The sequence below is a fragment of the Condylura cristata genome, unplaced genomic scaffold, assembly GCF_000260355.1.
Source record: "Condylura cristata isolate star-nosed mole 26May11 unplaced genomic scaffold, ConCri1.0 scaffold00020, whole genome shotgun sequence".
In the NCBI taxonomy this organism is placed as follows: domain Eukaryota; kingdom Metazoa; phylum Chordata; class Mammalia; order Eulipotyphla; family Talpidae; genus Condylura; species Condylura cristata.
In genome coordinates, this window is record NW_004567121.1 from 19,702,613 (window position 1) to 19,715,884 (window position 13,272).

Below are 13,272 nucleotides of genomic sequence, written 5' to 3' on the forward strand. Positions count from 1 at the left end.
TATGGGCTCTGGTGTGTTAGAGAAACAAAAGGTATTATTGCTCAGTAAGTGCATTGTTCTAGCAGTCATGAACAAGGAGGAATTTTGATAACAAAAGCATATAGAATAGGTTAATAGGTTATTTGTCAAAAAGGAAACCTGTTTCTGGTTAGATCATTATTTCAGTTCTGTAGTTGATATTCTGGCTTTGGTTAAATTTGTTTGTATTTAATTCCTCTTTTAAAACTATAGTTTTACTGTTTGCTAGGTTGATAAATTAAGATTATGAAACCTAGAATTACTTCCTCAGGAAAAAGTTAGATTTCACATCATTGTCGTTAAAAGTAAATGTTGAGAATTACTATTGGTAAAACTTTTAACTGGTTAGAGACTCTTTTCTTAAATATTTTTTAGTTTTTAGCTGTAGTTATTGACTTCACATATTTGCTGATTTAAAGTTGAAATACCATTCTATTAGAAGTGGTAGAAAAAAAGAAATTGTTACATTGTACTCTTGAGATTTAACACCAAAAAGCCCTGGATATTGCTTGGTTGTCAAAATGTTATCATATTTCCTACATATTTGATGAACATTCTTAGCTGTGAGTGTTGGCATATTTCTTAGTGTCTCTTTGAATTACAGGCATTTATTGTGTGTGTATGTGTGTGTGCTTTGTGTGTGTGTGTGTGTGCGTGTGAGGGTGTATATACAAAATTCCGTGGTAGACTGTATGGTAGAATAGAACGAAACAGTTTCTGTTAATGTCAAAACAGCAAATGTAATATGGAATGAAAATCTTGCTGTGGTCATTTTAGTGAATATTCCTTGATCATGTTTCTTAGTTGTTTAATGGAAATAGTGAGTATGGGTAGTTCCGATTTTGCATTAAAGAAACATATATTGGTAGTCCACTATGCTTTGCATAATGGAGAGTTACAAAAGAATTACTAATTACATGTTTGTAGTGTAGTATAGAGTATATAAATGTGTTATGGGAATCAAATGAAAGCTAAAGTATAAATGTTTTGCCATAGGGGCTTTAAAAAGTCTGTGAAAGAGTAAATGAAGGACAAGGAACTCTAGTAGTGTTGACAAAGACTATTTTCTCAATATGAGTTCTCAGCTTTGTCTTCCATTATACAGTACAGTTTACTGAAAACTTGTATAAGCAAATATATGTTACATGGATATATATGCCCTAAAGGAACTTTTTATTTTTAAAACAGTGTTGCGAAATTGTCGGTTTCATGCTCTTATTTACTTACTTAGAGAATAAATTTTAAAACATAAACTTAGTGAGTCACAAAATTCTTTGGACTGGCAGTTGTTAATTAAGGATTGAGAGTCCTGCTGAGGATGAGCATGGTTGTGATAGGGTTGTGACGGAGTGTCTGTTCTGAACTATGTCCATTAAAATTGAAGAAGCAGAACAAGGCATAGGAAGTAAAGGAATAAAGAGTTAGAAAAGAGAATTAAGATGAAGAAATAGAAAAACTAAAGAAGATAGGAGTGAGTACCAGTGATATTGAGCCTTTTCTTTCCTTTTTTTTGGGACACATTATAGTTCTATCCCTTTGGCAAAACAAAATTATTTGTAATTTGGCATGATAACATACATGGGTATATTTTCCTTCTCTGATGGTATATGAGAAAGAGGGAATAGAAAAAGTTAATATTAAATGAAGTCATTGGTTTATTATAGCAGTACAAAGCTGTGCTTTTTGACATCTTTAAATCTTTTAATGTTGGAAGCCTGGCCCTATGAGATAAACTGGTAGATGTCCTCATGCTTGAAAAATGGCAAAAATGACTATATAGACTATTTGCTGTGAGCCCAATTGTTTTGTTAATTGCCAACACCTTTGGGTAGTTCCTAGACCAAAGAATTTAAAGTTTCAAAAATGTAAAATGCCTTTGGAATGTTAATAATGTCATTTATGTAGCATTTTTATTATGCAAGTGAATTTTTAAATCAGATTTTTGAGCAGCAAGACTTTTTGCATGAACTATTGGTATAGAAAGCTTAAAGACTTCTTTTTAAAAAGATAGTATAAGCAATAATTTAAATAATGTAAGAAATGAAATTTAGTATTGGTGGTTGAAGGTGCAAAATCTCTAGCACGGAATTTGGCCTTTACCCGTGGCAGCAGATCTCAGAAGTTTTAGACCATGGCTAACTTAAGCAGAATGGAGAGTTTCACTTCTCATCTACCACACATCATTCCATTTTCCAAGAAAAGAAAATTAGTGATAATAGCTAATAATGGTACTAGTGGGAGGCGGCAGTGTAATCTCTCTCTCTCTCTCTCTCTCTCTCTATATATATATATATATTCTTGTAATAAGAATAAGAATGACTGATATTTGCATCCCAATATATAATAGTAAATTAGAGGCCAAAAGTAACTCACCATGAATGTATTGATTGTTTGGATAAACTACCGATTACCATCAAGAAAAACGGTTAAAACCAGTTTAAGGCAACACTGATGATGAGGCATTGATAAGTATTTCTCCATAAAATTTCACAAATTCACATTGTGTGTGTTCACGTAGTAGTGTTGCTGTATTGTTAAGAATTACAGCTGTATTTAGAAAACTACATATGGCATTGGAGTCCACATAACTGCTGTGGATACCAAAATGTAGTCAGATTTAGTAATTCACTTACTAGATGATAAGTGTCTCTTAGTTTAACGTATAAACGAAAGTCATTGGCATTTAATACCCTTTACTTGAGAGATAAGAAAAGGACTTGGGTTTTTAGATTGGTATCGTACACACCTGGAAGACCTTTATATGTACCCCAAAGTGTGCTTCTGAAGTGACTAAGATGTGTGAGTTTATATGAGCACATGGTTCTATCTAGTTGCTGCTGCTTAGTTCTCATACCTCTTGCTGCTATAAATGTGCCCTGTGCCTATTAAGTATCATAGTTTCTGCAGATTCCCCAGTTCATTTCTAGGCCATTCAGTGTAATTTTCTTGTTCAATCTGTTGTAGATGAGAAAATGAGATGAAAGTTACTTAGAACGAAAGTTAGTCAATTCGTAAGTGTTCTCAGTCAAGAGACAGATTGTGTTTTTGTGTTACAGTTTCCGATACTCAGGCATTTTCTTCTAGGTTTTTTACTTTGTTTAAAAAATGAAAGTTTCTGAATAATAAGATAACTCTGGAGTATGTTAGGTATTAACTTAATGGTCTTAGTTTCCTAAACTAAAATTAAGGTGATAAAACTTTAACCTGAAAAGTATATTATTGTAAAATATTCAAGAGCACAACTTTTCAATGAAACTTAAGATGTTTTATATTTATATAGTTTCTTAGGTTTTATTGTGAGTTTTATTGTATTATTTTCCAAAAGACATTGACATATGATCACTTTTTAAAAAATATGCGGTATACTTTATGTATAATGAGCCAGGGGTTTGGGTTGATTTTCCACTGCTGTAGCCTGATCTTACTTGTTCAAGACTATATGAAAGTATAGTTTTAGCCCGATGTATTCATCTGTTTACAGGTCAGTGTATAATGGATTTAGTACAAATAAGAATAGATTTTATTAATCCCCACAGGTCATATTTGAATATTCAGGCATTTGAGTTTTTGCTTGGACATACGTCAAGCTATTTAATAAAATTTATTTTTTGTGTGTAGTGAAGTGTATTTGCTAAAGTTACGGGATTTTTTTTTATTATTATTTTTGTAGGTTCCCATGGTCCATTATTGCCTTTACCAAGTCGATACAGAATGGGCTCTCGAGATACACCTGAGCTTGTTGCATATCCATTACCGCAGGCTTCTTCCTCTTACATGCATGGAGGAAATCCCTCTGGTTCAGTTGTAATGGTTAGTGGATTACATCAGCTAAAAATGAATTGTTCAAGGGTCTTCAACCTTTTTTGCTTATATGGAAATATTGAAAAGGTAAGTTTTATCTTTTTCTTGTGAAACAATAGGAAATTCTGAAAAACCTTCAGATAATGTGTCTTTTCCTTATAGTAAGAACACGTTAGCTCTTTCAGAGGTAACCCCTACTCCACTCACCCCAAAGCTAAAATTTCATTAGGTTGGAACTCTAGTAATTGTTTTTGTTTGTTAGTGATTAGTATAGACTGTCAGTACTAAAAATATATATTTTTTAAAGCTTTATTTACTTATGTATACAAGTACTGGTGTGCAGGCCAGTGGTGCAGCGGGTGAGAGGATTCACCAGAGATAGAGAGGGGAGTAAAAGAGGCAGATTGACAGAAAATACACTGCTGAGGGGAGCCACAAGTGAGATGGGAGAGATCTGCTGTGCCACTTGGGTCCCCTCCCTAGGCGGGGATCAAACTCATGCTGCAGTGGCTGTGGAAAACTAAATAATGTGCTTTAAACCTCTTGCACCACTAGGGAGGGCCCTAAAAATATATTTTTTAATTGATGTAAAAGGGAGTTCAACCAGTGCTTTAATCAGTTATGTATTAGAGACACATCTATATGTTTTTTTAACATTTCAAAGGGAGTCTAGCCTTTAACATGCCGTACTTGAAAATTTAAATACAATTTCATGGAACTAGGTATACATAAACATTTCCGGAAATTTGACCATAAGTCATGAATTTTAGACAGGTTCTATATTTATATATGTGCTCCAAATGCTGCAGTTAAAAGTATTTTCTGAGGAACAGTGTGCTTTTAGCACAATCAGTATTTAAAACTGATCCACTTTGATAGAATATATATCTAGGACTTTCTGAAGCTTACAGTCAAAAGTATAAAAGGTTTAAAAATTTCATATTTTATGCCTAAAGTAGATGACTGGATTAAAAAGATGTGGTACATATATAGCAATCAAAAAACAAAAACAAAAACAAAAAAACCACATGCCTTTTGCAGCGACATGGATAGAGCTGGAAGGGATCATGCTCAGTGAAATAAGCCAGAAAGGAAAGGAAAAATACTGGATGGTTTCATTCATAGCAGGAGTATAAAGGACCAGGCAAGAAAATAATAATAATAATATTCAACAACTATATACCAGAGACATTTTATGGGGTAGAGTGGGGAATAGGATGAAAAATGGTGGAGGGAGGGAAATACACTGGACTATGGTGATGGCACACGGGTGATTTGGTGATGGGAAGCCCATGGGGATTACAACTGAGATGGAAAAATGCACAAAATGATGTAAAAATAAACATTATTAAAAATATTTTTTCATATTTTAAAGATCTTTAAAATTAAGATTTTATTTTTGCCAGGTACTGTGGTTCCCCAAATCTGTTGTTTTCATTGCTATCTCACAAATAATTATAATAGTTTCTGATATAAGACAGATGCTACCTTTTTTTTTTTTGAAAGAATCATGGAAAAAATAACTGGAAATGAGTAGTAGTCTTGTTACCAGTTATTTGACACACTCACTAGTTTGAGCTTCAGTACTCTAGTAGTATTTCTCCCTTTTGAGTGTTTAAATGCGTTTTTTTCCCCACAGTAAAAAGGATATGCATGTGAGTCATAAGTGTGTGGGAGGCGTATGGTGGCTTGAAAAATGATACTATGAGGACTTAGTTCATTCATCCCCAAGTGTCCTTGGTCTTGACGACACTGACAGAATCTTTGAAACAAAGATTTCCTCTACGTAACTATTTAACCACATTAAAAAAGAATTTCATAGATTTTTTTCTAGGGGACAACATATAGGATATTTCTGTTTAAATCACTGACAAAGAATACATGGGACAGACTTAGCATCATTGGGAAAAGTCATTCAAATTTTTTTAACCATTCACTCAGTCAACTGAGTGTTTAGTTAAATTCTAGGAGCTGTATGCTTGTTAACTAAATGAACATTATATTATTTAAACTTCTTTATCCAGTGTTAATTTTCTGTTTGTGCTTTTTTCACATTTGTAGACAGTCAGAATTTCGGCAGTTTATTCAGCATCTTAAGTGTAGGTCCTTGTCTTGAGTTTTATGAATTAATTGTGTCTTAGGATTTAGAAACCCAAATCACTTTGTTAAAACTTTTCTGTATGTAATGTAATTCTAGCCTTTCATCCCATATCTCAAAGAAGTTTTTAAACATTTTAAATAATATTAATGATCCACTACATTTAAGCTGTCGTAATCCTTTAAAGATTTATATGTACATATTAAAATTTCTGAACGTTAGATTTACCAGCACATGTACTACATATTTAACACATATATTTAGTCATATGATTTTGTAGGCTGTTGTTGGATTAAATCAAGAGAGAGAAATTTTTCCCACTGGAATATTTAAATCTTTGGTTTGATGTGAAATAAAAGCTCAATGCTGATATTCAGACATGTGTACCTGAAATTTATATAATGTTACAATGCAGTGTTACTTCAATTTAAAAAATGAAGCTGAAAATGTCTGTTGAACTTGTTGAATGACTAGATATTGAGTCCTGCCAGATATTATTACCTATTTTACAGGAAAATTTATGATTCAGGAAAGTAAACTGCCCCAAATCACATAACTAATAAATAACAGGATAAGCCTGTGCTTTTCTTGTCTACCATGCAACAGATTTATAGTGTTTTTAACTTAAGGTTGATAAGCTTAATATATATTTTTTCCTGCTCTGCCATATTATAAAGTATAAATAAAATTCTGCCATTGATTTGGAAGCTATATAAAATATATTAAATGGCAGAACAGAATAAAGATTCCAGATCTCCTGTATTTGATTTCAACCACTTAAGTCATATTACCTTCTAAAAATGGTTACTGTCAAAGGGAAAAATGGTCACCTTATTGGGATTTTGTATTCACAGGTAAAATTTATGAAGACTATTCCTGGTACAGCATTGGTAGAAATGGGTGACGAGTATGCTGTAGAAAGAGCTGTCACACATCTTAACAACGTCAAATTATTTGGAAAAAGACTTAATGTTTGGTAATTATTTATATTCAGTGGTAATTTAAAATTTTTTTTAAAGTTTATTATTTTGTGGAAAAAAAAAACCTTTTGTGTCACAGTATACTATAAAGAAAGTGAAAAGAGAAGCCTTGGAGTGGGAGAAGACATTTACATACAACTGACAAAAGATTGACATTTATAAACCAGAATTACTCCAATGTATTTACAGAAAAACGAGATAAATAGAAAAATGAACAAAAACCATAAAAAATAGAGCTTAAAAGTATTTGTTAATTAACTATAGATACTAATTTTAATATCAACATTTTAACATTTTAATGCAGCTGACATCAAAACTAGCAGCAATAGTGTTACCATTTTAGTGTTCCCATTTTAGACTAAATATTAGGATTATATAATGCAAGTTTTGTTTACTTCTATCAAGTTTTAAGTTTCTGATCATCAAACAGCATGTTAGAATGGCAATGTTTTATGTTGAACGCCTAAAAGATCAATCAATGATCGATTATATTTAAGCTAATTATATTAAGTGCATATTTAAAATGATAACTATTTTAAACTATTAAACCACCCGATTATGCCTTTTCTGTGAGTGATGCAGGTTATTGTAGCATTTTGATACTACTTGCTGCTTTTACTCTAACAAGTATGTACTGTATGTTTTCCTTTTCCGATCTTTAGTGTGTCTAAACAACACTCAGTTGTTCCAAGTCAAATATTTGAGCTGGAGGATGGTACAAGTAGTTACAAGGATTTTGCAATGAGTAAAAATAATCGCTTTACAAGTGCTGGGCAAGCATCTAAGAATATAATCCAGCCACCCTCATGTGTGCTGCATTATTATAATGTTCCTTTGTGTGTCACAGAAGAGACCTTCACTAAGGTAGGCATTATAATGAAATACAAATTGTACAGAATGTTCCTATTTCTTACTTTAAAATATATCTCATAATCCTACTTTGAAGTCTAGTTCTATTCATCATCTGCTTTTGATATTAATATTGTTATTTTGGCCTCCATTGTTCTTTGGTTTTTGTTGGATTGTGACTCAGTCTTTTTGAGAGTTAAAATTAGATTGAGATACTATACTGTAAAGTTCTTTTTTACCTTGTCTTTAAATCTCACCCTTAATAAAACTTTTCCTCTGACTGTAGGAAATGCTTCAGAAAAGAATTGGTTGTTTTTTAACTCTACTTCTTACACCCACTACTTCTTAGTACTGGGTATTTCAGTTACAAATCTGTGGTTTTACTGTATGACACAAAATTATCTACGTAGTTTATAGACTATTAGTATTATTTGCTCATGAGTGATATTCTGAGAAAATATTTGACTTATTCATGCTGATCTCAAAACTTAAATGCTGACATAAAGTTTATTTTCTTAAAAAATAGGTTCTTATTTTGGTAATATTTTAATGGAGTTTTACATTTCTTTGGCAGTTGTGTAATGACCATGAAGTTCTTACATTCATCAAATACAAAGTGTTTGATGCAAAACGTGAGTGAACATTCATTACTCATGAAAGTTTATTTGTTTTGCTAAGGACAAACAAATAACAACTGGATTTGTGTTTCTTTATTTTAGCTTCTGCCAAAACACTTTCTGGGCTGTTGGAATGGGAATGTAAAACTGACGCAGTAGAAGCTCTCACAGCACTTAATCACTACCAGATAAGAGTTCCAAGTAAGTTAAGTTGTGTCATAATTATTCAATGAGCGTGACCTTCAGAAACATTGGCAATAATTAAAAAACTAAATTTATACTTGCATTAGTTTTCTATTGCTGTGTAACAGATTATCACAGTTTTAGCTGTTTAAAATGGCAGACATTTTATTGTTTTTTTCTGAGGTTAGTAACCTGATATGGTTTTACCGGGGTGGTTCCAGCATTTCTCATGAGTCAGGCTGTTTGTTCTCTAGGTTTGCTGTCTTTTCAAGTCTTGAAAAATGCTCTTCCAAACTCACTAGTGGGTTTGTTTATAGGTCTAGTCAAGCACATTAGCCATCTCAGGGTAGTTGTCTTCCTTCAGAATGAGTAATCCAAGAAAGATGAGCAAAAAAGACACAAAAGCATTGGTATCTTTTATAACCTATTATCTGTAATGTGGTATACATTCTCTTATTAGAATATTAACTCTAATTCTATAAGAATATAACTTACCCTATATATTTTTCCTGCCTATTTCTCTCTATATATTTTATATCACTAATTTGAATGGTTTGTTTTCTCCTTTCATTTGTAGTCCCCATAAAATTCCCACCAACAAGTCACAAGTAAACCATCACCATAGTCTCTTGTTCTTCCAACCCACTTTAATCCCTCTCCTTCCCCTGCTGAAAGTCTCTGGTTTATAGTTGCTTGCTAGTTTTGTCTTTCACCCTCTGATCCCTTATTTGGTTCCCCTAAAATTCCCCTCTTAGTGGGACCACCCAATATTTTTCTTTTTCCTTCTGACTTATTTCACTGAGCATAGTCCCCTCCAGCTCCATCCATGCTGCTGCAAATGGCATGAGTTTATCTTTTAATTGCTGAATAGTACTCCATTGTGTATATGTACCACAGCTTCTTGACCCCTCATCTGTTTTGGGGTACTTAGGTTGTTTCCATATCTTAGCTTTTGTCAGTAGTGCTGCAACAAACATGAGAGTGTAGGCGCCCTTTCAAATGAATGCTTTTGTTTCCTTTGGGTAGATTCCTAGGAGTGGGATTGCTTGGGTCACATGGTAGGTCCAGTTTTAGTAATTTGAGGAACCTCCACAGGCTTTCCACAGTGATTGGACCAGTTTGCATCTCCACCGGCAGTGTAAGCTGCTTATTCCCATATCCTTTGTAAAGGTTCAAAATCAATCCCTTATCAGTTGTGTGGAGTACAAATACTTTCTCCCACTCAGTAGGGTATCTCTTTATTTTGGTTATATCTCTTAAGCTGTACAGAAGCTTTTTGGTTTGATGTAGTTTTAGGCTCAATAGACAAACTGTGGTACATTGTGTGTGTGTGTATGTGAGAGAGAGATAGGTGAGGGCACCTCACACTACTAGAGTGTGACTACAAAATGAAAGGTACAAAATGAACGTTAAAGCTTTCTATAGCTTTGAACCTTTTTTGTCTCATTTCTTCTTTGCTGGTTTATATGTATGTTTGTATTTACCTACCTATCACGTTTATTTTTTATTTGTTTTGCTATTTGCTTTACTTTATTTTATTAGGAGTGGTGATAGTGAGGTGTCACTGAGATGATAGGTGTATAGGGCCCTCCCTGGTGGCACAAGGGGTTAAAGCGCAGCACCATGAAGCTGTCTGCATCCGCTGCAGCATGAGTGTGATCCCTGGCCAGGTTGCTGACCCACATGGCGTGGCAGACCTCTCCTGACCCGCCTGCTGCTCACCTCAGCAGTGTGTTTTGTAGATCTGCCTGTTCTGCTCCCCACTCTGCCTCCGGTGAATCCTCTCAGCACTGCTGCACTTCTGTCCTGTACCCTAGTCCAGTATGCATAAATAAAGAAATCTTTTTTAAAAAAGAAAAGAAATAGGTTTATATATTGCACAGACATATATTTATATTATAAAAACATAACAGCCCTTTTATACCATGCTGTTTCACTTAATATATTAGTATATATTGATTTACCAATTTTTTTCTACTAATAAATACTTTGGTTGTTTCCAGTTTTTCTGTTATTCATTAAACATCCTATTAGTTGCACATTTTAAAGTGTATTTGTAGGATAGTTTTCTAATAGTGGTAGACATAAGGATTTGTATTTTGGCAAATGTTGCTAGATTGCTCTTTAGAAAGGTTGTACTATTTAGCAGTGCTACATACCAATGGTATATAAAAAATGGCTATTACTCCAAAATCTTATACTGCATGTTGTCAGACTTCCAGTTTTTACCAATATGATGAAACATGGTAGTTATTTCATTGTTTTTAATTTATAGCACATGAACTTGTCATTCTGAGTTTATTTTTCTGTAATGGTAAGTGGCCCCTTTTACTGTGCAAAGAACTCTCAGATGTTTAAGTTTTGAAGCTTTGTGCTATGTCATGTATTTTGATCCTGGGTCCTAAAGGGTGATAAACTGTATTTCTCTAAAAGAAAATCATTAATTTTATTATATGATGGTAAAAAAAATACATAAAGATGTATTATGTGATGCTTCCAAAAAAATTACATATTTTTATGTACAAAAATACATAAAGATTTTTGGGTGGAATAACATCCAGGATTTGCTTTCAATTATTCCAGTACTCCATGTGTGGAGGGTAGGTATATGGATTAAGTTGATATTACTGAAGTGAGATGATAGTTATGTGGGGGTTGATTATACCAGCCTCTGTAGATTTTTATGCTTGTATGTAGTAAGTTTAAAAATAAATTAGAAATACCTTTTTAAATTTCAGTATAATAGTTTATTTTTACATCATTTTGTGCCTTTTCCCATCTCATTTATAATCCCCGTGGGCTTCCCTCACCAATTCACCCATGTGCCATCACCATAGTCCAATGTACTCCCTCCCTGCCCCCCCGAAATACTTTTTTTGTTGTACTTTTAATCACAAAAGCACAGTTTTAATTTGTGAGTTAGGTTTAATTTTTGATAGAGAATTCTAAAAGGCTTTAAAGTTATATGCATACTTCTGATTTAATCAGGATGGTGTATGAATTGTAAGTTCCTCAGAAATTTTTTTTAAAGATATTTATTTATCTATACAGTACCACAGGTACTGGGGCGGTGCAGGGCCACAGGTGCAGGGGCGGTGTCTCTGTACAGAGACAGAGAATGGGGAGCAGAACAGGTCAACTGATGAAGTACACTGCTGAGGGGAGCAGCAGGTGGGTCAGGGGAGGTCTGCCACCCCATGTGGATCACCTCCAGGGCGGGGGATAGTCACTTCATGCTGAAGTGGCTTTAGCTTCTTAGTGCTGTGCTTTAACCGGCTGCACCACCAGGGATGGCCCAGAAATTTATTTTTTTATTTACAGTGTCTTGCAAATATTTGTTGATGTATATGCAAGCTTTATCTTTAGGAATTTTCTTTCTTAAGAAACTATAGCTTTTAATACTAAAATTGTGGTAACATTAAGATATCAGAATTATTTCTTTATTTTGATTTCTTAGAAAGCAAAGAGTTATCTTTGCCTGGTCTAAAAAGTTAAAGAAAAATGGAAGTATTTTTGTGGACATTATTTTGGAGTAATTTCAGAACATATATGCCCTATTAATGATGAGATATTAGATACTAAACCTTCTGGGACTTTCTTAGCTCATTAATGTCTTTATGTACTTTCCATTCAGCCCACTTCTCAAGTTGTGTTTCGATTAACTTTTATAGTGGAATTGCCACTGGAAATTATCTTATGCAAAGTGAGCTTTGCTGATGGACATGTGCCTAGATGTAATATTATTTGAAATAATCTATTGAAAAATTGTAGAGTGCCCTCTAAGTGTTAGATGATGTTTAGAACAGGATTGTAATAGTGAACACTGTGCCTGTTTTCATGGAGCTTACCTATTAGTACATGGGAACAAAAAGTAATTTTCCCCCTTATAAACTTCCTTCTTTGTATTTCTGCTTCTAATCTTGTAAAAAAAAGGGAAATATTTACTCTGCTAATTCCAGGTAATCTTGAAACTTGAATTTTTTTTTTTTACTTTTACAGATGGTTCCAATCCCTACACATTGAAGCTTTGTTTTTCTACATCATCCCATTTATAAGAAGAGAAGAGCATGTTAGGATTTATGTTCATCTTTATTACAATTTAAAAATTATACTTCATTGAAAAAATATAAAATGGTTGATCTAATGTTGCCTTGCTTACTTTGATTTAAGATCCTGTTCTGTAATAAACAAATATTTTGCCTTGAGTCAATTTGTTGTAAACAAATATTGTTTTCATTTTAAAATAGAGTATCATAATGTAGACTATTTACAGCTTCCTTGTAGATTACACAAATATATGATTTCTAACTTTATTATAATTTTTCTTCCACAGTGAAAATATATTTGCATTCTTAATGCTTATTATCTGCAAGTATTTTTCCATTGTGTATGAGATTAATGCAGGTGAAAGTATTGCATTTTAATATTATAGAATTACTATTATATGTTTAGATGTTTAAGTATGTTGCAGTTATTCATATTAAACATAACTTGTATTTATTAAGTATTTTAATCAAGTTTGAGAATAACATTGCACATATGGAGTTTTAAGTACTACAAATTTAGCTGATTTTATATTTCTGAGAGGCTAACAGACAGAGGGGTACAGTTGTACAGTATGCACCCAAAAGTAAATTGGTGTATTTTTTTTAGTCATTGTCCATTTGTATTGACATGCCTCTGTTTCTAGTTCCAGTTGGAAGATTTTATAAAGTTGCAATTAGTT

At 33.1% G+C, this 13,272-nt stretch overlaps 1 protein-coding gene across 2 annotated transcripts in view; it reads left to right on the top strand.

The window, feature by feature from the left end:
- Positions 1 to 12,756, top strand: part of HNRNPLL (heterogeneous nuclear ribonucleoprotein L-like) — a 35,204-nt gene extending 22,448 nt beyond the window's left edge. For both annotated transcript variants that reach the window (XM_012727635.1, XM_012727636.1), the window contains 6 exons: positions 3,689 to 3,906; positions 6,772 to 6,893; positions 7,560 to 7,761; positions 8,321 to 8,378; positions 8,466 to 8,564; positions 12,546 to 12,756. In XM_012727635.1, the coding sequence (XP_012583089.1) occupies positions 3,689 to 3,906; positions 6,772 to 6,893; positions 7,560 to 7,761; positions 8,321 to 8,378; positions 8,466 to 8,564; positions 12,546 to 12,601 (755 nt within the window). In that variant the 3' untranslated portion in view covers positions 12,602 to 12,756. The remainder of the gene's footprint in view (positions 1 to 3,688; positions 3,907 to 6,771; positions 6,894 to 7,559; positions 7,762 to 8,320; positions 8,379 to 8,465; positions 8,565 to 12,545) is intronic.
- The last annotated feature ends 516 nt before the right edge of the window (positions 12,757 to 13,272 follow it).